General features: G+C 42.8%; 1 protein-coding gene across 1 annotated transcript in view; it reads left to right on the forward strand.

Annotated features, from left to right (window-relative positions):
* ATL1 (atlastin GTPase 1) overlaps nt 1–27,707 on the forward strand; it is a 343,474-nt gene that overhangs the window by 85,510 nt on the left and 230,257 nt on the right. Inside the window, exons 4-6 of the mRNA XM_053697651.1 lie at nt 6,656–6,760; nt 6,992–7,042; nt 7,392–7,448. Coding sequence (XP_053553626.1) covers nt 6,656–6,760; nt 6,992–7,042; nt 7,392–7,448 — 213 coding nt within the window. The remainder of the gene's footprint in view (nt 1–6,655; nt 6,761–6,991; nt 7,043–7,391; nt 7,449–27,707) is intronic.

The raw sequence follows: 27,707 nt of genomic DNA on the forward strand, positions 1-27,707 counted from the left end.
TCCCAACACTCAACTCTCTCTGACTTAGTGGTTAAACCTTATTGTTAAAGGGGCCTCCTTTGTTTGTCCTTCCTGGACTGTGATCACAACAGATGCAAGTCTTAAAGGTTGGGGAGCTGTCTGGGGGTCTCTGACAGCAAAAGGGGTTTGGAATCCTCAAGAGGGGAGGTTACTGTCAGGGTGCCAGGAATCAGACTGAGACGAGAAGTACAAAAATAATCACACCTTTGTTAATAGCAAAAAGTCCACAAGTCAAATAACAAGCCAGGAGTCAAAATCAGACGAGCCGAGTCAAGAGCCAAAGCGAATAGTCAGACAAGCCGGAATCAGGAACAAGGAAAACAGCAGAGTCAGGAACAAGCCAGGGATCAGGAACCAGGAAGGACGTCAGGCAGCCAGGTAATACACAGGAACTCTCACAAACAGGTCTGAGACAACACAAAGGCAAAGCATACTGAACAGAGGCCCTTTAAATAATAAGTGATGACATCACAATTCTGAGACTGCATCCTGTCTCACATGGATGATGCACACCAGTCTGGCCATAAAAGGAAATGAGCAGCATCCCCCACAAGTCAGAAAGAGAGGTGAGTAAAATGGCTGCCAGCAGCACATGGCAAACACAACAGGGAGAAAACCCTGACAGTACCCTCCCCTCAACGACCCCTCCCCCGCGGGAGGACAAAAGGCTTATTCGGGGAAACGGGCATGGAAGGCACGGAGGAGGGCGGGAGCATGAACATCAGAGGAGCGTAGCCCCTCCAGTGAACCAAATACTGTACACGGTCCCTGGACATACGAGAGTCAATAATGATGCTGACCTCACACTCCTCATGGTTGTCAACAAAGATAGGACGGGGACAAGGCAACACAGTGGTAAACCGATTACAAACCAATGGTTTCAAGAGGGAGACATGAAAAACATTGGAGATGCATATAGCAGGAGGAAGATCAAGAGCGTAGGCCACAGGATTAACCCGTCGGAGTATTCGAAAAGGACCAACATAACGGGGAGCCAATTCATTGGAAGGCACATGAAGGTTCAAGTTGCGGGAGGACAGCCAAGCTCTCTCACCAACCTGGTAGGAAGGTGCGGGCAGACGCCTACGATCAGCCTTGAACTTTTGGGGCTGCATAGAACGATGAAGGCAATCCTGAATCTGCACCCATGTGGAACGGAGTTGCCGGAGATGCTCCTCCAAAGCCGGAATACCCTGAGACATGAATGAATCGGGCAACAAGGATGGTTGAAACCCATAATTCGCCATGAACGGGGATAACTTGGAGGAAGCATTAATAGCACTATTACGAGCAAACTCTGCTCAAGGTAACAGTTCAGACCAATTATTGTGGTGATCTGAGACATAGCAACGGAGGAACTGTTCCAGAGCTTGATTAGATCGTTCCGCAGCCCCATTGGATTGAGGGTGATATGCGGAGGAGAAGGAAAGCTGGATCCCCATTTGAGCACAAAAGGAACGCCAAAATATGGAGACAAACTGGCTACCCCGGTCCGACACTATCTCCTTGGGTAACCCATGTAAACGGAAGACCTCCCGGGCAAAAATTGAAGCAAGCTCCTGAGCGGTAGGCAGCTTCATCAAGGGAATGCAATGTGACATTTTAGAAAAACGGTCAACCACCATAAAGATAACAGTATTGCCATTGGAAACAGGGAGCTCGACAATGAAGTCCATGGAAAGATGTGTCCAAGGAAGCTCACCATTAGCAATAGGTTGAAGAAGACCCACAGGAAGACGTTGAGGAGTCTTATTCTGTGCACAAACTGAGCAGGAGGCAACATAAGCAGCAACATCAGAACGAAGACCTGGCCACCAGAATTGTCGAGTGACAGACCAAATCAGTTGGTTCTTGCCTGGGTGACCTGCGGCTTTAGGATAGTGGTAAGTGTGCAAAAGTTTAGTTTGAAGATTCTCAGGAACAAAACACTTACCACTAGGTTTCTCAGGAGGTGCATTGGTTTGTGCAGCCAGGATCTCCTCCCCCAAGGGAGAAGTCAAATTAGTACGTATGGTAGCCAAAATATGGTCAGGAGGTATAACAGGAGTAGGTACAGACTCCTCCTTTGACAGAGGCGAAAATTGTCGAGAGAGGGCATCAGCTCTAACATTCTTACTACCAGGCAGGTAGGAGACCACATAATTAAACCGAGACAAAAATAGCACCCATCTGGCCTTTTGAGGCGACAAACGTTTTGCTTCAGATAGATAAGTTAAATTCTTGTGGTCAGTAAGAATGAGCACTGGCGCGCTAGTACCCTCGAGAAGATGCCTCCATTCCTTTAGTGCCAAAATTATGGCCAGTAATTCCCTGTCGCCAACTTCATAATTGCACTCCGCTGGAGACAATTTCTTAGAGAAGAAACCGCACGGATGCAAGGAACCGTCACGCTTAGGACGTTGAGACAAGAGGGCACCTACTCCAGTCTCAGACACATTGACCTCAAGAACGAAAGGCTGGACAGGGTTAGGATGAGCCAGAACTGGAGCGGCAGCAAAGGCAGTCTTAAGACTATCAAAGGCCTTAATGGCAGTAGATGACCAATGGAGTGGATCATTCTCTTTACGGGTCATGTCTGTGATAGGTTTGACCAAGGAAGAAAAGTTTTTAATAAACTTTCTATAGTAATTGGCGAACCCCAAAAAACGTTGAATAGACCGAAGACCAACTGGGCGAGGCCACTGCAGAACTGCAGACAACTTGTCAGGATCCATGGAGAACCCTGCAATGGAGATAACATAACCTAGGAAGGTTACTTAAGTCTGATGGAACTCACATTTCTCGAGTTTACGAAACAGGCCGTTCTCACGTAGTCTCGGAAGACTATGAGCCTCAAGCGTGGGTGAGTGTATGAGGATGTCTAAATACACCATAACACACTGTTGCAACATATCTCATAGGACATCATTAATAAATTCCTGGAAAACAGCAGGAGCATTACATAGGCCAAAGGGCATTACAAGATACTCATAATGCCCGCTCCTGGTGTTAAATGCTGTTTTCCATTCGTGGCCCTCCTTGATCCTAACGAGGTTGTATGCTCCTCTCAAATCAAGTTTAGAAAACACTGTAGCTCCCTTGAGGCGGTCAAAGAGTTCCGTAATGAGTGGAATAGGTTAAGCATTCTTAATCGATTAAGATGATTAAGACCCCTATAATCGATGCCACCCTTTTTCTTGAAAAAGAAGAAGCCAGCCCCTGCAGGAGAGCAGGATTTGCGGATTATCCCCCGCGACAGAGCATCAGCAATATACTCCTCCATAGCACAATTCTCCGCAACAGACAGAGGGTAAACCCGGGCCCGAGGAGGAAAGGCTCCGGGTTGCAGGTCTACGGCCGTAAGACCGGTGAGGAGGCAACGTACCGGCACGCACCTTGTCAAAAATGTCTAGGAACTCTCTGTACTTCTCTGGCAATTGAGATACCGAAGAAGTGCACAAGACTTTAACTGGTTTCCGAAGACAAGTGGAAATACATTGCGGAGACCACGACAAAATTTCTGACCTGCGCCAGTTGAGACTGGGATTGTGCTTTTGGAGCCAGGGATAACCCAGAACAACTGGAAAATGCGGAGAATTTATCACCTGGAACTGGAGGATTTCAAAATGGAGAGCCCCAACAGCCAAGGATAATGGAGCAGTCTCGTGAGTAACGAGTGCGGGCTGAAGGGGCCTGCCCTCAATGGCCTCAATAGCAAGCGAGGAGAACGGACCGAGGTAAAACAGGAATGGAGTGCTTTGATACAAAAGCACTGTCAATGAAATAGCCCACAGCACCGGAGTCAACAAGAGCCTGGGTGACTATGGAGGAGTCCACCCAGGAAAGGACAACCGTGACCAAAGGTTTCTCCTTTAGCGGTTCCGGGGACGTGGATAAACCACCCAAGGTCTGCCCCTGACATGACCTTAGGTGTGAGCGTCTTTCCGGCCGTGTAGGACAAGACTTCAAAAGGTGGCCCTGTAACCCACAATAAAGGCAGACCCCCCCTTCCTCCTAAAGGCCCTCTCCGCCGTGGAGAGACGCATTAATCCCAACTGCATCGGCTCAGCAGTACCTGGTGACTCGGGACCAGGAGGCATGGGAGGAGAGGGAGGCATTGGTGGGAACTAACACGAAGGAGACAACGGAACAGGAGGCTTCCGCAAGCGCTCCTTGAAAGAGGGCCTCTAACTTAGTCTGATGTCAATTAGGATAAAAGAAGACACCAATGCCTCGAGATCCTCTGGTAAATCTCTGGCAGCAACTTCGTCTTTAATCGCATCAGAGAGCCCATGAAAGAATGCGGCAACAAGGGCTTCATTGTTCCAACCTACCTCTGCGGCAAGCGTACGGAACTCAATGGAATACTGAGCAACAGATATCGTACCTTGCTGAATGGACATGAGTCGTTTAGCAGCAGAGGAGGAGCGACCCGGTACATCAAATACCCTTCGAAAGGAGGCCACAAATTCAGGGTAATTTGAAATCACAGGTTTATTAGTCTCCCACAAGGGATTAGCCCAGGCAAGAGCTGTGTCAGAGAGTAACGAGATGAGAAATCCCACCTTAGCTCTGTCAGAGGCAAACGCCTGAGGTAACATCTCAAAGTAAATGCCCACCTGGTTCAAAAACCCTCTGCACTGAATAGGATCACCTCCATATCGCTGAGGTAGAGGTGCAGAACCGGACATGCTCCTGGTAGGACTAGGTGCAGCAGCGGAAACAGGAGCAGCCATAACTTGCAGAACACTTTGGTCCAAATGTGCAGTGCGAGTCAGCAGGGTTTGGAGGGCTAGTGCAAATTGATCCAAGCGGTGATCCTGTTCATCCATCCTGGAAAAGATGGTAGGTAAAGGTGGATTATTAGCACCATCAGAATTAATGGCCCTTGCGTAATGTCAGGGTGCCAGGAATCAGACTGAGATGAGAAGTGCAAAAATAATCACACCTTTATTAATAGCAAAAAATAATAAAAAGTCCACAAGTCAAATAACAAGCCAGGAGTCAAAACCATAGCTGGTAGTCAGACGAGCCGAGTCAGGAGCCAAAGCGAGTAGTCAGACGAGCCGGAATCAGGAACAAGGAGAACAGCAGAGTCAGGAACAAGCCAGGGATCAGGAACCAGGAGGGACGTCAGACAGCCAGGTAATACACAGGAACTGGAAGTCTCACAAACAGGTCTGAGACAACGCAAGGGCAAAGCATACTGAACAGAGGCCCTTTAAATAATAAGTGATGACATCACAATTCTGAGACTGCAACCTGTCTCACAAGGATGATGCTCACCAGTCTGGCCATAAAAGAGCATGCAGGAAATGAGCAGCATCACACACTATGCACCAGAGTCAGCAAGAGAGGTGAGTAAAATGGCTGCCAGCAGCACATGGCAAACAAAGCAGGGAAAAAACCCTGACACTAGAACACAGAGCGCCTAGGACACACAGCGCCTAGGACACACAGCTTGACCTCTTGTGAGGACAATGTCTGCAAGCTTAGTTAAGTACGCAGTACCACATTACCCTATTCCAATCTTGCAGGCAGACATCTGCAATCTCAGTGTCCCATGCTGCTGCAAAGATTGAACAGGCTGAAGGAGCGTCAAAACAAAGGGACAACCCAAAAGTGCTGTACTAAGTTTCCTACTGTCCCAGAGTAGATCCTGAGTTCTGAAGTTGTAGCGGTAGTCGTCCCTTTACTCGCAGTAGGAATAAACACAAATTTTACATTGGAATCAAGATAACTCATCTCTACTCCGGAACACTCTTCATCGCCATTACCAGTAGAAGATCCATTGATGGCACCCTCCGCAGTACTACAAATCATGTCCCCACATTCGGATTTCTGGTCACACACCGATAAGGAGGGAAGCTATCGCCTGGATCCTGTGGCATCGCCGTCATCGTGCTGGGAACAGATAGGGTCTGTAGAGGATTTTTGTGCTGGGGTATATCGGAGGAGCTTTTACAGCTAGAAAGATCACTGACCTCCTCACAAGGATTGAAGTTGAAGTCTTCATCTGCGACACTTGGTCGTTTAATGGTACGGAAAGAGTAGAGCGATTTGTGTGTAGTAGAGCTCTATGGTGAAACTCTAAGATATCTTCCAGCTCTGTCAGAAGCATTGTAGTGGACTCCATGTTCGAGTTCGCACAGAGATAGTGAATCTAGTAGGTAGCCAAATGAGCCGTTTTTATCCTAATGCAGGATATCTTAATCCCAGTATATGAGGTGGGCGTGGTTAGTTTGCGGTAGCCCCAGACCTATGCTTTGCTCCTCACACAGGACTCGCCTCTTGAGATCCTTACTGTGCTAGGTCACATCGAGTTGCAAAATGGCTACAAGGCCTTTGGAGAAGCTGAACGCATAGCTGTCCCAAAGAGCATAGGCAGAAACACGGTCAGATCATCCGCTCTTGGCTTCTGTTAGTTCTCAGTTGAGAAATCCTTCATGAAAGTGGAGAATAATGGATATTTGCTATAATTAACTAAATAAATTTATTTCAAACTCTAGGAGCTTCACATAGACGCGTCTTGCCGTTTTGAGAACAGGCTCCGCCCCCTCATTAACTCACCTAAACAATAAGGTACAGATGTTAAATGCAATGCCAGATAATCTATTAGGTAAAGTTTTTTAACCTTTTTTTATTTAATCTGCAGGTTGCTGTCTTACTAATGGACACTCAGGGGACATTTGATAGTCAGTCGACTCTCAGAGACTCCGCTACAGTATTTGCTCTCAGTACTATGATCAGCTCCATACAGGTACAGATGTCACACTTCTGTCACAATATGTAAAATATTATTATTATATACAGTAGTTGCTGGTTATGTTTTATATGGACATAAAACCCATTTTTTGTATGATTCAGATAGAGCATACCGTTTTAAATGACTTTCCAATTAACTTCTATTATCAGATGTGCTTCATTGTGCATATCATAATAACAGCCTGATATATTACTTAATCTTTTAATATATTTTTGTTTAATGTAGGTTTACAATTTGTCACAGAATGTGCAGGAAGATGATCTGCAACACTTACAGGTAAGTCAGCATTATAGAACCAAGCTGGAATTTTAGACCACCCTGTTCTGCCACCATCAAAGGAATAGTAAATATCAAAGCCGTAGTACACAAAGCGATCTGAGCCTCCCAGATGCTAGACTAGGGCAGATTTAGTGCCTTCCTTGTCCCCTTTCAACCTCTTTAACCTATTTTTTTTCTAGTTTATGTTAAACCCCCACCCCCCAAATTCATGGACTACAACCAGCACTGTGTAAACATTTTACCATTCTACATGCAGTACAACACTTAATAATCTCTCTTATAATTTCTTTGATCACAGACAAACACTCAAATGTACTGTGTAATAAATGTGTTCTCTGTAATGCAGCTTTTCACAGAATATGGACGGCTAGCTATGGAGGAAACCTTCTTAAAGCCATTTCAGGTAGGTTTATAATATTCTGACTCAATAATGCTAATGTATTTGTACAGTTAGTACGTTTCTTAATATATTGTTATATATTACAGTATAAATCAGTTGTGGCAAATCTTTTTGAGAGCTTTTGCCCAAATCGTTAATAACCTACTAAAAAAAAATGATTTTACAGACTGTATGGTGATTGCTATAGCAGAATAAAAGGCAACGCTGCATGTCGTGCGCCAACAACACGTTTTTTGCATGCCATTTTGGGATTGGCAAGGTTTGCACACCGGTATATGCATTTGTTCTTGTGGAAATAGTAAAGTAAATCCCTCCAGTGCAACTACAATAAACAAAATATAATTAATTAAAGGCCTGTATACAGCTTTGCTATGTGGGGGAAATTTTTGTTGGTCTCTTGTTTAAAGTGAGTGTCTTATTTTTTCTTCTTCTTAATCTTACTTTCTCTTGTTAAGTGTATCCAGTCCACGGATCATCAATTACTTATGGGATATATTCCCTTCCAAACAGGAAGTTGCAAGAGGATCACCCACAGCAGAGCTGCTATATAGCTCCTCCCCTCACATGTCATACCCAGTCATTCTCTTGCAACCCTCAACATAGATGGATTTCGTGAGAGGAGTGTGGTGTTTTATACTTAATTAATTCTTCAATCAAAAGTTTGTTATTTTTAAATGGCACCGGAGTGTGCTGTTTTTTCTCAGGCAGTATTTGGAAGAAGAATCTGCCTGCGTTTTCTATGATCTTAGCAGAAGTAACTAAGATCCACTGGCTGTTCTCACACATTCTGAGGAGTGGGGTAACTTCAGAAAGGGAATGGCGTGCGGGGTCTCCTGCAACTAAGGTATGTGCAGTAAAATATTTTTCTAAGGAATGGAATTGACTAAGAAAATACTGCTGATACCGAAGTAATGTAAGTAAAAGCCTTAAATGCAGCGAAAGCGACTGGTATCAGGCTTATTAATGTATGTGCAGTAAAGTAATTTTCTAAGGAATGGAATTTGACTAAGAAAATGCTGCTAATACTGAAGTAATGTAGTAAGCCTTAAATGCAGTAGAAGCGACTGGTATCAGGCTTGTCAATAGAGATACATACTCTTTAAAAAAGGATGTTTAAAACGTTTGCTGGCATGTTTAATCGTTTTTTTGAGGTACATTGGTGATAAAACTTATTGGGGCATAATTTTTTCCACATGGCTGACTTATTTTCTGCATAGAAACAGTTAACTGAGGCTTTCCACTGTTGTAATAATGAGTGGGAGGGGCCTATTTTAGTGCTTTTTTGCGCAGTAAAAATTCAGACTCAGTCTTCCTGCTTCTTCCTGCATGATCCAGCTCGTCTCTAGAGAGCCCAAGGGACTTCAAAAGTCATTTTGAGGGAGGTAATCAGTCACAGCAGACCTGTGACATTGTGTTTGACTGTGTTAAAAACGTTTTTTTCTCTATTTATTATCCGTTTTGGGTATTAAGGGGTTAATCATCCATTTGCAAGTGGGTGCAATGCTCTGCTAACTTAATACATTTACTGTGAAAATTTGGTTGCTATAACTGATTTGGTTCATTGTTATTTCAACTTGAGACAGGTTTTTGTGCTTCTTAAAGGCGCAGTAGCGTTTTTTATATTGCTTGTAAACTTATTTTAAAGTGTTTTCCAAGCTTGCTAGTCTCATTGCTAGTCTGTTTAAACATGTCTGACACAGATGAATCTGTTTGTTCATTATGTTTGAAGGCCAGTGTGGAGCCCCATAGAAATATGTGTACTAAATGTATTGATTTCACGTTAAATAATAAAGATCAGCCTTTATCTGTAAAAGAATTATCACCAGACAACGAGGGGGAAGTTATGCTGACTAACTCTCCTCACGTGTCAGTACCTTCGCCTCCCGCTCAGGAGGCGCGTGCTAATATGGCGCCAAGTACATCAGAGACGCCCATAGCAATCACTTTACAGGACATGGCTACAATCATGAATAATACCCTGACAGAAGTATTATCTAGATTGCCAGAATTAAGAGGCAAGCGCGATAGCTCTGGGATTAGAACAGAGCGCGCGGGTGCTGTGAGAGTCATGTCCGATACTGCGTCACAGTTTGCAGAACATGAGGACGGAGAGCTTCATTCTGTGGGTGACAGATCTGATCCAGGGAAACCGGATTCAGAGATCTCTAATTTTAAATTTAAGCTTGAGAACCTCCGGGTATTGCTAGGAGAGGTTTTAGCAGCTCTGAATGACTGTAACACAGTTGCGATTCCAGAGAAATTGTGTAGGCTGGATAGATACTATGCGGTACCGGTGTGTACTGACGTTTTTCCTATACCTAAAAGGCTTACAGAAATTATTAGCAAGGAGTGGGATAGACCCGGTGTGCCCTTTTCCCCACCTCCTATATTTAGGAAAAGGTTTCCAATAGACGCCACTACACGGGACTTATGGCAGACGGTCCCTAAGGTGGAGGGAGCAGTTTCTACTTTAGCTAAGCGTACCACTATCCCGGTGGAGGATAGTTGTGCTTTTTCGGATCCAATGCATAAAAAATTAGAAGGTTACCTTAAGAAAATGTTTGTTCAACAAGGTTTTATCTTGCAGCCCCTTGCATGCATTGCGCCTGTCACTGCTGCTGCGGCTTTCTGGTTTGAGTCTCTGGAAGAGGCCATTCATACAGCTCCATTGGATGAAATTATGGACAAGCTTAAAGCACTTAAGCTAGCTAATGCATTTGTTTCTGATGCCATTGTACATTTAACTAAACTAACGGCTAAGAACTCCGTATTCGCCATCCAGGCGCGGAGAGCGCTATGGCTTAAATCCTGGTCAGCTGACGTGACTTCTAAATCTAAATTACTTAATATTCCTTTCAAGGGGCAGACCTTATTCGGCCCGGCTTGAAAGAAATTATTGCTGACATTACTGGAGGTAAGGGTCATACCCTTCCTCAGGACAGGGCCAAATCAAAGGCCAAACAGTCTAATTTTCGTGCCTTTCGAAATTTCAAGGCAGGAGCAGCATCAACTTCCTCCGCTCCAAAACATGAAGGAACTGTTGCTCGTTACAGACAGGCCTGGAAAACTAACCAGTCCTGGAACAAGGGCAAGCAGACCAGAAAACCTACTACTGCCCCTAAGACAGCATGAAGGAACGGCCCCCTATCCGGAAACGGATCTAGTGGGGGGCAGACTTTCTCTCTTCACCCAGGCGTGGGCAAGAGATGTCCAGGATCCCTGGGCGTTGGAGATCATATCTCAGGGATATCTTTTGGACTTCAAAGCTTCTCCTCCTCGAGGGAGATTCCATCTATCAAGGTTATAAGAAAACCAGATAAAGAAAGAGGCATTCCTACGCTGTGTACAGTAATGGGGGTGATCCACCCTGTTCCACGGACGGAACAAGAGCAGGGATTTTACTCAAATCTGTTTGTGGTTCCCAAGAAAGAGGGAACCTTCAGACCAATCTTGGACCTAAAGATCTTAAACAAATTCCTAAGAGTTCCATCATTCAAACTGGAAACTATTCGAACCATCCTTCCCATGATCCAAGAGGGTCAGTACATGACCACAGTGGACTTAAAGGATGCCTACCTTCACATACCGATTCACAAAGATCATTATCGGTACCTAAGATTTGCCTTTCTAGACAGGCATTACCAGTTTGTAGCTCTTCCCTTTGGGTTAGCTACGGCCCCGAGAATCTTTACAAAGGTTCTGGGCTCACTTCTGGCGGTTCTAAGACCGCGAGGCATAGCGGTGGCTCCGTATCTAGACGACATCCTGATACAGGCGTCAAGCTTTCAAATTGCCAAGTCTCATACAGAGATAGTTCTGGCATTTCTGAGGTCGCATGGGTGGAAAGTGAACGTGGAAAAGAGTTCTCTATCACCACTCACAAGAGTCTCCTTCCTAGGGACTCATAGATTCTGTAGAGATGAAAATTTACCTGACGGAGTCCAGGTTATCAAAACTTCTAAATGCTTGCCGTGTCCTTCATTCCATTCCACGCCCATCAGTGGCTCAGTGCATGGAAGTAATCGGATTAATGGTAGCGGCAATGGACATAGTGCCATTTGCGCGCCTGCATCTCAGACCGCTGCAATTATGCATGCTACGTCAGTGGAATGGGGATTACTCAGATTTGTCCCCTCTACTAAATCTGGATCAAGAGACCAGAGATTCTCTTCTCTGGTGGCTTTCTCGGGTCCATCTGTCCAAGGGCATGACCTTTCGCAGGCCAGATTGGACGATTGTAACAACAGATGCCAGCCTTCTAGGGGTTGGGGTGCAGTCTGGAACTCCCTGAAGGCTCAGGGATCGTGGACTCAGGAGGAGAAACTCCTCCCAATAAATATTCTGGAGTTGAGAGCAATTTTCAATGCTCTTCTAGCTTGGCCTCAGTTAGCAACACTGAGGTTCATCAGATTTCAGTCGGACAACATCACAACTGTGGCTTACATCAACCATCAAGGGGGAACCAGGAGTTCCCTAGTGATGTTAGAGGTTTCACAGATAATTTGTTGGGCAGAGTCTCACTCTTGCCACCTGTCAGCGATCCACATCCCAGGCGTGGAGAACTGGGAGGCGGATTTTCTAAGTCGCCAGACTTTTCATCCGGGGGAGTGGGAACCTCATTTGGAGGTGTTCGCTCAACTGATTCATCGTTGGGGCAAACCAGAACTGGATCTCATGGCGTCTCGCCAGAACGCCAAGCTTCCTTGTTACGGATACAGGTCCAGGGACCCGGGAGCTGCGCTGATAGATGCTCTAGCAGCCCCTTGGTTATTCAACATGGCTTATGTGTTTCCACCGTTTCTGCTGCTGCCTCGACTGATTGCCAAGATCAAACAGGAGAGAGCATCGGTGATTCTGATAGCGCCTGCGTGGCCACGCAGGACCTGGTATGCAGACCTAGTGGACATGTCGTCCTGTCCACCATGGTCTCTACCTCTGAGGAAGGACCTTCTAATACAAGGTCCTTTCAACCATCCATATCTAATTTCTCTGAGGCTGACTGCATGGAGATTGAACTCTTGATCCTATCAAAGCGTGGCTTCTCAGAGTCAGTTATTGATACCTTAATACAGGCACGGAAGCCTGTTACCAGAAAAATCTACCATAAGATATGGCGTAAATACTTGTATTGGTGCGAATCCAAGAGTTACTCATGGAGTAAAGTTAGGATTCCTAGGATATTGTCCTTTCTACAAGAGGGTTTGGAAAAGGGCTTATCTGCTAGTTCGTTAAAGGGACAGATTTCTGCTCTGTCTATTCTTTTGCACAAGCGTCTGGCAGAAGTTCCAGACGTCCAGGCTTTTTGTCAGGCTTTGGCTAGGTTTAAGCCTGTGTTTAAAACTGTTGCTCCTCCGTGGAGCTTAAACTTGGTTCTTAAAGTTCTTCAAGGTGTTCCGTTTGAACCCCTTCATTCCATTGATATTAAGCTTTTATCTTGGAAAGTTCTGTTTTTGATGGCTATTTCCTCGGCTCGAAGAGTCTCTGAGTTATCTGCCTTACATTGTGATTCTCCTTATCTGATTTTCCATTCAGACAAGGTAGTTCTACGTACTAAACCTGGGTTTTTACCTAAGGTAGTTTCTAACAGGAATATCAATCAAGAGATTGTTGTCCCATCATTGTGCCCTAATCCTTCTTCAAAGAAGGAACGTCTTTTGCATAATCTGGACGTAGTCCGTGCCCTGAAGTTCTATTTACAGGCAACTAAAGATTTTCGTCAAACTTCTTCCCTGTTTGTCGTTTACTCTGGACAGAGGAGAGGTCAAAAAGCTTCGGCAACCTCTCTCTCCTTTTGGCTTCGTAGCATAATACGCTTAGCCTATGAGACTGCTGGACAGCAGCCCCCTGAAAGAATTACAGCTCATTCTACTAGAGCTGTGGCTTCCACCTGGGCCTTTAAGAATGAGGCCTCTGTTGAACAGATTTGCAAGGCTGCGACTTGGTCTTTGCTTCACACCTTTTAAAAATTTTACAAATTTGACACTTTTGCTTCTTCGGAGGCTGTTTTTGGGAGAAAGGTTCTACAGGCAGTGGTTCCTGCCTTGTCCCTCCCATCATCCGTGTACTTTAGCTTTGGTATTGGTATCCCATAAGTAATGGATGATCCGTGGACTGGATACACTTAACAAGAGAAAACATAATTTATGCTTACCTGATAAATTTATTTCTCTTGTAGTGTATCCAGTCCACGGCCCGCCCTGTCTTTTTAAGGCAGATCTAAATTTTAATTAAAACTCCAGTCACCACTGCACCCTATGGTTTCTCCTTTCTTGTTTTGTTTCGGTCGAATGACTGGATATGACATGTGAGGGGAGGAGCTATATAGCAGCTCTGCTGTGGGTGATCCTCTTGCAACTTCCTGTTGGGAAGGGAATATATCCCATAAGTAATGGATGATCCGTGGACTGGATACACTACAAGAGAAATAAATTTATCAGGTAAGCATAAATTATGTTTTCTTCTTATTGGAAACTGAAAATTACATGTTTGTCTGCATATGTTGAGAATGAAGCATTTATCATAGCAAAATGTATGAAATATTCTGTAGCCAGATGGTATTTTTAGTTTGCTTAAAGCAGTGTTTCCAACTCCAGCTCACCTGTGCTCTAGTTAAGAAATAGGGGCCTATTTACCATCGTGCGAGTGGACATAATCCGTTATTGCAGATCATGTCCGCCGCACATCGATAAATGCATACGCTCTTGGCATTTATGATTGCACCAGCAGTTCTGGTGATCTGCTGGTGCAATGCCGCCCCCTGCAGATTTGCGGCCGCTAGCAGGGAGTGTCAATCAACCCGATCATATAGGATCGGGTTGATTTGTGGCGATGTCTGTCCACCGCATCAGAGCAGCCGGACAGGTTATGGAGCAGCGGTCTTTAGACCGCTGCTTCATAACTTGTGTTTCTCTTGTAAGGTGTATCCAGTCCACGGATTCATCCATTACTTGTGGGATATTCTCCTTCCCAACAGGAAGCTGCAAGAGGATCACCCACAGCAGAGCTGTCTATATAGCTCCTCCCCTAACTGCCACCTCCCAGTCATTCTCTTGCAGCTCTCGACAAGGGAAGTAGCTAGAGAGATGTGGTGCATTAATGTCGTTTATCTTCAATCAAAAGTTTATTATTTTCAAATGGTACCGGAGTTGTACTATTTTAGCCTCAGGCAGAAAGTTGAAGAAGAGTCTGCCTGTGGTTTTTGATGATCTTAGCAGCTTGTAACTAAGATCCACTGCTGTTCTCACACATAACTGAAGAGATGGGTAACTTCAGCTGGGGGAATAGCGTGCAGGGTCTTCTGCTCTGAGGTATGTGCAGTTTTAAATTTTTCTAGAGAGATGATAAGCTAGAAAATGCTGACAATACCGGATTTATTTAAGGTAAGCCTGATTACAGTGATTTAATAACGACTGGTATCATGCTTGCTGTAAAGGGTAATATTTTTGTTATTTACTCCCATTACTGAATAGATATAACATTTGCTTGAGGTATATAAACGTTTATTATATATTGGTGATAAAACTTTATTCTGGGGCCCAGTTTTTTCACATGGCTGACTAGATTTTGCCTAGGGATAGTTTTTTAAGGCCCTCTCACTGTGAGTACAGGTTGGGAGGGGCCTAATAGTTTTTGCAGCTTGAGACATCCAGCTTCCCTGAAGGAGTCCCCTGAACATTTAGGACCTCTCTAAAGGGTTTTTGTGCCTTCCAAAGTCGTTGTATGGGCAGGTAGGACCACAGCAGAGCTGTGGCAGTTGGTTGTGACTGTTTAAAAACGTTTATATCGTTTTTTTGATCCGGTTTTGAAACTAAGGGGTTAATCATCCATTTGCAAGTGTGTGCAATGCTATTTCAGTCTATTATACACACTGTAAAAATTTCGTAAGATTTACTGCATTTTTCACTGTTTTGCAGTTTCTGTGATTGTTTTTTTCTCTTAAAGGCACAGTACCGTTTTTATTTTTTGCTTGTTCACAGTTATTAAAGTGTTTCCCAAGTTTGCTGGTCTCATTACTAGTCTGTTTAAACATGTCTGACTTAGAAGAAACTCATTGTTCATTATGTTTAGAAGCCATTGTGGAACCCCCTCTTAGAATGTGTACCAAATGCACTGATTTTACTATAGATTACAAAGACCATATTCTGGCTTTAAAAAATTTATCACCAGAAGAAATTGACAAGGAGGAAGTTATGCCGTCTAACTCTCCCCACGTGTCAGATCCTATAAATTCTGCTCAGGGGACGCCAAGTACATCTAGCGCGCCCATTGCGTATACCTTGCAAGACATGGCGGCAGTTATGAATCATACCCTTACAGAGGTATTATCTAAACTGCCAGGATTGCAAGGAAAGCGAGACAGCTCTGGGACTAGAATAAATACAGAGCTCTCTGACGCTTTAGTGGCTATGTCTGATACACCCTAACAATGTACTGAAGCTGAAGCAGGGGAGCTTCAATCTGTGGGTGATTTTTCTGATTCAGGGAAGATACTTCAACCTGATTCTGATATGTCTACATTTAAAGTTAAGCTTGAGCACCTCCGCGCATTGCTCAGGGAGGTCTTAGCAACTCTGGATGACTGTGACACTATTGTAGTCCCAGAGAAATTATGTAGATTGGATAAATTCTATGTAGTACCTACTTAAACAGATGTTTTTCCAATCCCTAAAAGGTTTTCTGAAATTATTACTAAGGAATGGGATAGACCTACCGTTCTCTCCCCCTCCTGTTTTTAAAAAGATGTTTCCTATAGACACCGCTACACAGGACTTATGGCAGACGGTCCCTAAGGTGGAGGGAGCAGTTTCTACTCTAGCTAAGCGTACCACTATCCCTGTCGAGGACAGTTGTGCTTTTCTAGATCCAATGGATAAAAAATTAGAGGGTTACCTTAAGAAAATTTTTATTCAACAAGGTTTTATTCTCCAGCCTTTTGCATGCATTGCCCCAGTCACTGCTGCTGCGGCTTTCTGGTTTGAGTCTCTAGAGGAGGCTCTACAGGTTGAAACCCCGTTAGAAGATATTATTGACAAGCTTAAAGGGACATAATACTCATATGCTAAGTCACTTGAAACTGATGCAGTATAACTGTAAAAAGCTGACAGGAAAATATCACCTGAGCATCTCTATGTAAAAAAGGAAGATATTTTACCTCACAATTTCCTCAGCTCAGCAGAGTAAGTTCTGTGTAAAAAGTTATACTCAGCTGCTCCCAGCTGCAGGTAAAAAAATTAAAAAAATGAAGAAATGAACAGCAGCCAATCAGCATCAGCAGTGCTGAGATCATGAACTCTTACTGTGATCTCATGAGATTTGACTTAACTCTCATGAGATTTCATAGTAAGCTTCCTTAACCTGATTGGTGAAATAATATGAGAGTGCACGAAGCTCATCCTTTCAGTTGTCCCGGGACAGACATACTAATATGCTGCTTAGAAATCCTTTACAATGGGAGGTGGCTACTGAGGAACTTTTGAGGTAAAATATCTTTCTTTTTTACATAGAGATGTTCAGGTTATATTTTCTAATCAGCTTTTTACAGCTATGCTGCATCACTTTCAAGTGTTTAAACATTTGGGTATTATGGCCCTTTAAGGCTCTTAAGCTAGCCAATTCATTTGTTTCTGATGCCGTTGTTCATTTAACCAAACTAACGGCTAAAAATTCAGGTTTTGCTATTCAGGCGCGTAGGGCGCTATGGCTTAAATCCTGGTCAGCTGACGTGACTTCAAAGTCTAAACTTCTCAACATTCCCTTCAAAGGACAGACCCTATTCGGGCCTGGACTGAAGGAGATCATTTCTGACATCATTGGAGGAAAAGGTCACGCCCTTCCTCAAGATAGGTCCAACAAATTAAGGACAAAACAGTCTAGTTTTCGGCCCTTTTGAAACTTCAAGAGTGGCGCAGCTTCAACTTCCTCTAACACAAAACAAGAGGGAACTTTTGCCCAGTCTAAGCCGGTCTGGAGACCTAACCAGGCTTGGAACAAGGGGAAACAGGCCAAAAAGCCTGCTGCTGCCTCTAAGATAGCATGAAGGACCAGCCCCCGATCCAGAAACGGATCTAGTAGGGGGCAGACTCTCTCTCTTCGCCGAGGCTTGGGCAAGAGACGTCCAGGATCCCTGGGCATTGGAAATTGTGTCCAAGGGTTATCTTCTGGAATTCAAAACCTCTCCCCCAAGAGGGAGATTTCATCTCTCACTTTTATCTGGAACTCCCTGAAGGCTCAGGGTTCGTGGACTCAGGAGGAGGCCCTCCTTCCGATAAACATTCTGGAACTAAGAGCGATATTCAATGCTCTTCAGGCTTGGCCTCAGCTAGCTGCAGTCAGATTAATCAGATTTTAGTCGGACAACATCACGACTGTAGCCTATATCAACCATCAGGGGGGAACAAGGAGCCCCCTGGCAATGTTGGAGGTTTCAAAGATAATTCTATGGGCAGAGGTTCACTCTTGCCATCTCTCAGCTATCCATATCCCAGGAGTAGAGAACTGGGAGGCGGATTTTCTAAGTCGGCAGACTTTTCATCCGGGGGAGTGGGAGCTCCATCCGGAGGTATTTGCCCACCTGATTCAACTTGGAGCGAACCAGAACTGGATCTCATGGCGTCTCGTCAGAACGCCAAACTTCCTTGTTACGGATCAAGTTAAGGGATCCCCAGGCAGCGCTGATAGATGCTCTAGCAGTGCCCTGGTCCTTCAGCCTGGCTTATGTGTTTCCACCGTTTTCTCTGCTCCCTCGGCTGATTGCCAAGATCAAGCAGGAGAGAGCTTCTGTGATTTTGATAGCACCTGCGTGGCCACGCAGGACTTGGTATGCAGATCTGGTGGACATGTCATCCTTTCCACCATGGACTCTGCCGCTGAGGCGGGACCTTCTACTTCAAGGTCCCTTCAAACATCCAAATCTAATTTCTCTGCGTCTGACTGCTTGGATATTGAACGCTTGATTTTATCAAAGCGTGGTTTTTCCGAATCGGTCATTGATACCTTCATTCAGGCTCGAAAGCCTGTCACCAGGAAAAATCTATCATAAGATATGGTGTAAATATCTTCATTGGTGTGAATCCAAGGGTTACTCATGGAGTAAAGTCAGGATTCCCAGGATATTGTCTTTTCTCCAAGAAGGATTGGAGAAGGGATTGTCAGCTAGTTCCTTAAAGGGTCAGATTTCTGCTCTGTCTATTCTTTTGCACAAGCGTCTGGCGGATGTTCCAGACGTTCAGGTGTTTTGTCAGGCTTTAGTTAGAATCAAGCCTGTGTTTAAACCTGTTGCTCCGCCATGGAGTTTAAATTTAGTTCTTAAAGTTCTTCAAGGGGTTCCGTTTGAACCTCTGCATTCCATAGATATCAAGCTTTTATCTTGGAAAGTTCTGTTTTTGGTAGCTATCTCTTCGGCTCAAAGAGTTTCAGAGTTATCTGCCTTGCGGTGTGATTCCCCTTATCTGATCTTCCATGCAGATAAGGTAGTTTTGCGTACCAAACCTGGGTTTCTTCCTAAGGTGGTATCTAATAAGAATATCAATCAGGAGATTGTTGTTCCGTCACTGTGTCCTAATCCTTCTTCAAAGAAGGAACGTCTATTACACAATCTTGACGTGGTTCGTGCTTTAAAGTTTTATTTACAAGCTACTAAAGATTTTCGTCAAACATCTGCATTGTTTGTTGTCTACTCTGGACAGAGGAGAGGCTAAAAGGCTTCAGCAACTTCTCTTTCTTTTTGGTTAAGAAGTATAATCCGCTTAGCTTATGAGACTGCTTGCCAGCAGCCTCCTGAAAGAATTACAGCTCATTCCACTAGAGCGGTGGCTTCCACATGGGCTTTAAAAATGAGGCTTCTGTGGAACAAATTTGTAAGGCGGCGACTTGGTCTTCGCTTCATACTTTTTCTAAATTCTACAAATTTGATACTTTTGCTTCTTCGGATGCTATTTTTGGGAGAAAGGTTTCACAGGCAGTGGTGCCTTCCATTTAAGCGCCTGCCTTGTCCCTCCCTTCATCCGTGTCCTATAGCTTTGGTATTGCTATCCCACAAGTAATGGATGAATCCGTGGACTGGATACACCTTACAAGAGAAAACAAAATTTATGCTTACCTGATAAATTTATTTCTCTTGTGGTGTATCCAGTCCACGGCCCGCCCTGTCATTTTAAGGCAGGTGTTTTTTATTTTTAAACTAGTCACCACTGCACCCTATAGTTTCTCCTTTCTCTTGCTTGTCTTCGGTCGAATGACTGGGAGGTGGCAGTTAGGGGAGGAGCTATATAGACAGCTCTGCTGTGGGTGATCCTCTTGCAGCTTCCTGTTGGGAAGGAGAATATCCCACAAGTAATGGATGAATCCGTGGACTGGATACACCACAAGAGAAATAAATTTATCAGGTAAGCATAAATTTTGTTTTTTGGCAAGCCTGAATATTCGCCAGAAACACGGGGCATCAAACTCCATACGGAGCTTGATAAATAGGCCCCATAATGAATATGTGGCCTGTTAAGGGTCCTGAGGACTGGGTTTGGGAAACACTGGCTTAAAGGGATGTGAAAGTAGGGTTGCCACCTTGGCCATGTTTTCCTGGACACTTATGAGTTACGCATACTGCAGGGTGTGCAGGGAGGAACATGAATAGTGCTGTTCACCAGCACTATTCGTGAGATGTCCATAGGCACAATACATTTTTCCCCCTGCACACCCTGCAGCATGCGTAACTCATAAGTGTCGAGAAAAACATGACTTCATATTCCTATATGAAAGTCAAAATTAAACTACTTTAAATAGAGCATGCAGTTTTAAGAGACTTTTCAATGTACTTCTATTATGAAATGTACTTTGTTCTCTTGGTATCCTGTGTTGAAATATCATACCTAGGTAGGCTTAGGAGCCGACATGCACTGCTGAGAGCTAGCTGGTGAATGGTGGCTACACACATATGTTTCTTGTCATTAGCTCACCAGATGTGTTTGGCCAGGTCCCAGTCTGCTCTGAAGCTGACTTTAACTGTATATTTAACCAGTTTGCAGGTGTTAAATACATAGTTATATACAATCATATGTGCAATAATGAAATGCTCTAACACATTAGCATTTTCTCTTTGTATGTTTCTGTCCCTTTAAGGGACAGTAAACACATAAATATTGTAATATAAAATCTCTCATTGCTTGTAGTAAAACTACATTGCAGTGTTCTTTTATTATTTATTTTGCTCGTAATTTAAGTCTGTATTGCTCCATAAAGAATACACACTGCAGACTTTACAAGCCTAACTCTGCCACATATCTGTCCCTTACTGGCCCCAGAAGAGGTTATCAGGTAACAAACTGCAAAAAATATAAGTTTTTAAACTAATAAAAGTGGTTAACTCGAGCGCAAAATAAGTTAATTTGCAACTTATAATATCAGGGCAACCCCAAAAGTGCAAAAACCTTAACGCCCGCTGTGTTTTCGTGATGGCAAAAAACAGATTTGCTGCATGACTTGTAATCTCACCCAAAGTGTTTAAAACCTATTCTAAAAACATCCACAAGGCAACAGAAAAGTCTTGTAATCACAAGGTGTTTAATATGCCTTTAGTTTCTTTTTTTTAATCCTCGTACCATAGTATTGCTCTGCTCATCCAATTAGAGGCTGCATCGTCTGAGAGCAGTATTGTACTTGGTTTAGGTGGTCTATGATTGGTTTAATGGAATGGAGTAGTGTAGAGAAAAAAGGTGCACAATGAGTTATGAGGTTGTATTGGTCAAAGTTTACATTTTTATTCTGGAAAAACAAATATTTTAATTTTGTTCAAAACACATTTTGTTTTTGCATCACTTACAAATCCCTTTATAACATTAGTAAATTACTACTAAATACCAGGTACTGGAATGTGTGATGTCACTAAAATAACAGCATCCTGTCGCTGTAGAAACACAAACCAATCCTCCAGTACTGAATAAGCCTTTTATTATGGTGGGTTGCTATAGGACATTCACATAGGTTAAATATAACTTTTTTTTTTTTTTATCCAACATTACATGTTTTTAAATATACTCAATTTGTTGTATTGAAGATCTGTCAGTATATTTATATTTACACTATTAAAGTAAGTTGTTTTCTTTCTTGCCAGCAGGGGGCAGCATTATTTTACTAATATCAATACAAGGAAAAAGGAAATTTAAAGGGACATTATAGAATAATATTGTTTATAAATAGTCTGCTTTAGTTAAAATGTGTAACAGCCAGAGCATTTATCTGACACAACAGGATGGAGACTAAAAGGCAAAATGTCTGTATATGTATTAAAAACGTCTCTTTCAGCTAAAACAAATATTTTTCTAATTCAAAAGGATTTTACATTGTAATATCCCTTTATTCCAGGGATTTTCAAACATGTGCTCAGACTTCTCTAACAGGCCAGATTTTCAGGATATCTAAACTGGAGCACAGGTAAAATAGTCAGCTGATTAGTAAACATGGTTAATAAAGTGAAGATCAATTTAGATGAATCGGTGCCTGGTTTTTAATAATCCTATTTAAAACAAGGTCACTTTAATTCATCAAAATTGACATTTCACTCATTTTCTTCAAATACTTACCTTTTAATCTTCACAGCCGCTCCAGCGATTCCCCCGGGCGTCGGAAGCCTCTTCATACGTCAGAAATGACAAATCCGGATTTCTCCAATCACGGCTTACCCCCGGGGAATCATGGCCTGAGACAACGCCGTGATTGGAGGAAGCCGAATTTGTCATTTTGGACCCGCAAAGAGGGCTTGCGACGGGCGGAGGACCGATTCATCTAAATTGACCTTCACTTTAACCTGCTCTCCCCCAAGGCAATTCTAAAAATCTGGCCTTTAAGGGAGGCATTAGGACAGGTTTCAAAATCCCTGCTTTATTCAAATGTTGCCAAGAATAAGCTACTGGAAGATAAGAATGTGATTTACCATAATAAATGTCACCTTTATAAGAGTAATAAAATGTGCAGTGTGAGTAATGTGATTTTCTACAAACTACAGTTGGATATAATATTACATAACAGTAAAAAGATAATTGGGATAGCGCTCTGACTAGCTGAGAGAAAAGGGGGCACAATAAATACTCGACTATATAATTTAGATTAAATTATATAAAGATAAGTGGGCGCTATATAAATATATAGAGATCTCATCATATTACTAATCTATATATTTATATTACTAATCTATATATTTATATAGCGCCCACTTATCTTTATATAATTTAATCTAAATTATATAGTCGAGTATTTATTTTGCCCCCTTTTCTCTCAGCTAGTCAGAGCGCTATCCCAATTATCTTTTTACTGTTTTGACCCATTGGTGAACCTTTTGAGGTAGGTTCACTTGTTTTGGGATTAGCTTTTGAGAGATAGAGTGTTGTATCTTATTATCACCCTTTACACCTATAATATTACATAAGTCTGTACACAGGTTAATTAAATGTTAAAGTGATACTAAACCCAAATTTTTTCTTTCATGACTCGGATATTTTAGGTTCAGCACCCTGGATAGCATTTGTTTATTGGTGGCTACATTTAGCCACCAATCAGCAAGCAGTACCCAGGTGCTGAACCAAAAATGGGCCTGCTCCTACGCTTTATATTCCTGCTTTTCAAATAAAGATAGCAAATGAACAAAGAAAAATTGATAGTAGGAGTAAATTAATAAGCTGCTTAAAATTGCATGCTCTGTCTGAATCATGAAAGAATAAGTTTGGGTTTAGTACCCCTTTAAAGAAATACTAAAGACCTGGATTTCCTATAAAGAATGAAATAATTCTAATTATTGTCAATAGGTTTGTATGCAACCAACATCTTCATTGTCCTCACTAAAGAAAAACAATTTACGTTCTTTGGGAACAGTACTTTGCACTTATTAGTGCAGTCATTGGGAGGAGTGTTTATTTAACCCGGAGAGCACAGCGAATGAACTCTGGAATATTGAGGCTTGTCAGGCTTTTTTCAAGCATAACTGAATTCCATAGCTACTGCTATGTCTGTTGTATACATAAGTCGGATTGACCACACTTTCCTTAAAAGATGGAACCCTTATAAAAAAATAAAGGGACAGTCTACTCTAGAAATGTTATTGTTTAAAAAGAGAGATAATCCCTTTATTACCCATTCCACAGTTTTACACAACCAACACAGTTATGGTAATATACTTTTTACCTCTGTGCTTACCTGGTATCTAAGCCTCTGCAGACTGCCCCCTTATTTCATATCTTTTGACAGACTTGCATTTTAGCCAATCAGTGTTGAATTTTAAATAACTCCTCGGGGGTGAGCACAATGTTTCTATATGGCACACATGAACTAGTGCCCTCTAGCTGTGAAAATGGTAAAAATGCACTGAGATAAGAGGCTGCCTTCAAGGGCTTAGAAATTAGCATATGAGCCTACCTAGGTTTTGCAAGAATACCAAATCATATTGAGACACATAATCACTGAAGATTGCTGTCCATTTATAGCTGCAGTGTTTTTTTAACACCTTAAAAGCTGAGACAATAAATGTGAGAATCAGGAAAATGTTTTAAGCAGTTAGGAAACTGTGAAATAAAACAATACGTTCACAAATATTAACTCATGATGTGCTCCATAAATAATTTCATGTAATGCTGTATCATTTTTATGTATTTTTTATTTTAATTTGATCATTTTTTTAAGAACATTCTGATGATAGAATTTGTTATGTTTAAGTTTTATAGATTAAAGGGACACGAAAAGCAAAATTACACTTTCATTATTCAGATCTGTTTTTTTCAGTGCTGTTGTAAATGAAAACATCTCGATGGAGGCTAATAGAGGCTAATACAGATGCTTGTTGTAACTGACAATTAGTTTACACTGTTTACAACAGCAGTGGAAACTAAGCTTCAGAATGTGCAATGATAACATACTTTCAATTCACTTCTATTATCAATTTCAAGTAATTATCTATTTACTTTGTTATCTTGGTATCCTTTGTTGAAAAGCATAACTCAGCTCAGGAGCAGCAATGCATCATTCTCTTGATATCCTTTTTTGAAGGAACAGCAATGCACTACTGGGAGTTAGCTGAACACATTCAGGCCCATTATCAAGCTCCGTATGGAGCTTGAAGGGCCGTGTTTCTGGCGAGTCTTCAGACTCGCCAGAAACACAAGTTATGAAGCAGCGGTCTAAAGACCGCTGCTTCATAACCCTGTCCGCCTGCTCTGAGCAGGCGGACAGGAACCGCCGGAAATCAACCCGATCGAATACGATCGGGTTGATTGACAGCTCCCTGCTGGCGGCCGATTGGCCGCGAGTCAGCAGGGGGCGGCGTTGCACCAGCAGCTCTTGTGAGCTGCTGGTGCAATGTTAAATGTGGAGAGCGTATTGCTCTCCGCATTTAGCGAGGTCTTGCGGACCTGATCCGCAGTGTCGGATCAGGTCCGCAAGCCCTTTGATAAATGGGCCCCATTGTGTGAGCCAATACACAAAGGTATATATGTACAGCCACCAATCAGGAGCTAGTTCTATGGTTGCCACCTCAGCCATGTTTTCCTGGACACATGAGTTACACATGCTGCAGGGTGTGCAGGGAGGGACATGAATAGTGCTGTCCAGGATCACTATTCGTGTGCTGTCTAGGGGTGCAATTCATGTTCCCCTCTGCTCACAATGCAGCATGTGTAACTCATAAGTGTCCAGGAAAACATGGCCGGGGTGGCAACCTTAGCTAGTTCCCAGTAGGGTATTACTGATCCTGAGCCTACCTAGGTTTGCATTTCAATAAGTGATAGAAAGATAACAAAGCAAATTAGATAAAAGAAGTAAATTGGAAAACTGTATAAAATGAATAATTTCTGAATCATTAAAGAAAAATATCCCTTTAACATATTAGTACTCTAATTACAATATTTACAGCACCACTTCAGTAGAAATCAGAGTAAATATATTCTAGAAAAGGTGCCCGGGATAAAACGCTGCCATGCGTTTCCTAAACCACATCAAAATAAATATCATAAATCCCAGCACTCAATTAGTAAATTCACCAGATTTATTTAAAAGGCATACTTTCAAAAGCCAAAGAATATTTCACAAAATTTCTTTAAAGAACACATTTCATATGACTTATACAATGATTTATAGAAATGTGTTCTTTGAAGAAATTTTGTTAAATATACTTTGGCTTTTGAAAGTATGCCTTTTAAATAAATCTGGTGAATTTACTAATTGAGTGCTGGGATTAATAATATTTATTTTTATATTAGTAATCTAGTTTCAAACATGTGATTTCTTTTACAAGATACGATGAGTCCACGGATTTCATCCTTACTTGTGGGATATCGCCTCATGGTCAGCAGGAGGAGGCAAAGAGCACCACAGCAGAGCTGTATATATAGCTCCTCCCTTCCCTCCCACTCCAGTCATTCTCTTTGCCTGTGTTTCCTGGTTTGAATACCTATACGGTAAAGAAAAATATTTATGGTTGTCGCTGGATCATCTGTCCCAGGGGACATGCTTCCACAGACCCTCATGGGTAATAGTGACAATGGATACCAGTCTGTTAGGTTGGGGAGCAGTTTGGAACTCCCTAAGGGCTCGGGGTGTGTGGACTCAGGCGGAGTCTCTACTTCCCATCAATGTCCTAGAGTTGAGAGCAATATTCAATGCACTTCAGGCTTGGCCTCAGTTGGCTTCGGCCAAGTTCTTCAGATTCCAGTCAGACAACATTACGACTGTAGCTAATATCAATCATCAGGGAGGAACAGGAGTTCCTTAGCGATGACAGAAGTAATCAAGATAATTCAGTGGGTGGAGGCTCACTCTTGTTATCTGTCGGCAATCCATATCCCCGGTGTGGGGAACTGGGAAGCGGACAGACGTTTCATCCGGGAGATTGGGAACTGATTCTCAGATGGGGCAGGCCGGAGTTGGAGCTTATGGTGTCTCGGCAGAATGCCAAGCTTCTGAGATACGGACCCAGGTCCAGGGGTCCCCAGGCCGAGCTGATAGGTGTCTTGGCAGTGCCTTGGTCTTTCAGTCTAGCTTATGTGTTCCCTCCATTTGCTCTTCTTCCCCGGGTGATTGCTCGAGTCAAACAGGAGAGGTTTTTGGTAATCCTCATCGCTCCTGCGTGGCCTTCCAGGACTTGGTACGCCGATCTGGTGGGCATGTCATCTCAGCCACCGTGGGTGCTTCCATTGAGGAAAGACCTTCTAATTCAGGGGCCCTTCCCTCATCCGAATCTAGTTTCTCTGCAGCTATCTGCTTGGAGATTGAACGCTTAATCTTATCTAAATGAGGTTTTTCTGATTCGGTCATAGATACCTTGATTCAGGCACGTAAGCCTGTTACTGGAAAAATTTACCATAAGATATGGCGTAAATATCTTTATTGGTGTGAATCCCAGGGCTACTCATGGAGTAGGGTTTGGATTCCCAAGATTTTGTCTTTTCTCCAAGACGGATTGGAGAAAGGGTTGTCAGCTAGTTCCTTAAAGGGACAGATTTCTGCTTTGTCTATTTTGTTACACAAGCGTCTGGCAGATGTTCCAGATGTTCAATCCTTTTGTCAGGCTCTGACTAGAATCAGGCCTGTGTTTAGACCAATTGCTCCTCTGTGGAGTTTAAATTTAGTTCTTAAAGTTCTTCAAGGGGTTCCGTTTGAACCTATGCATTCCATAGATATTAAGTTATTATCTTGGAAAGTTTTATTTTGGGTTGCTGTTTCTTCTGCTCGCAGAGTATCTGAGCTTTCGGCATTACAATGTGATTCTCCTTATCTTATTTTTCATTCAGATAAGGTGGTGTTACGTACCAAATCTGGTTTTCTTCCTAAGGGTTGTTTCAAATACAAATATTAATCAGGAAATTGTTTTTCCTTCCTTGTGTCCTAATCCTTCTTCTAAGAAGGAGCGACTGTTACATAATTTGGACGTAGTCCGTGCCTTGACGGTTTACTTTCTGGCAACTAAGGTTTTTTGTCAATCGTCTTCCCTGTTTGTTGTGTTTTCTGGGAAACGTAGGGGTCAGAAAGCTACGGCTACCTCTCTTTCCTTTTGGCTGAAGAGTATCATCTGTTTTACATATGAGACTGCTGGACAGCAGCCTCCTGAGCGAATTACGACTCATTCCATTAGGGCTGTGGCTTACTCATGGGCATTCAAAAATGATGCTTCTGTTGAACAGATTTGCAACTTGGTCGTCTCTTCACACTTTCCAAATTTTACAAATTTGATACGTTAGCCTCGTCTGAGGCTGTTTTTAAAAGGAAAGTTTTTCAAGCAGTGGTGCCTTC

The sequence above is a fragment of the Bombina bombina genome, chromosome 1 (assembly GCF_027579735.1).
Source record: "Bombina bombina isolate aBomBom1 chromosome 1, aBomBom1.pri, whole genome shotgun sequence".
Taxonomy (NCBI): Eukaryota; Metazoa; Chordata; class Amphibia; order Anura; family Bombinatoridae; genus Bombina; species Bombina bombina.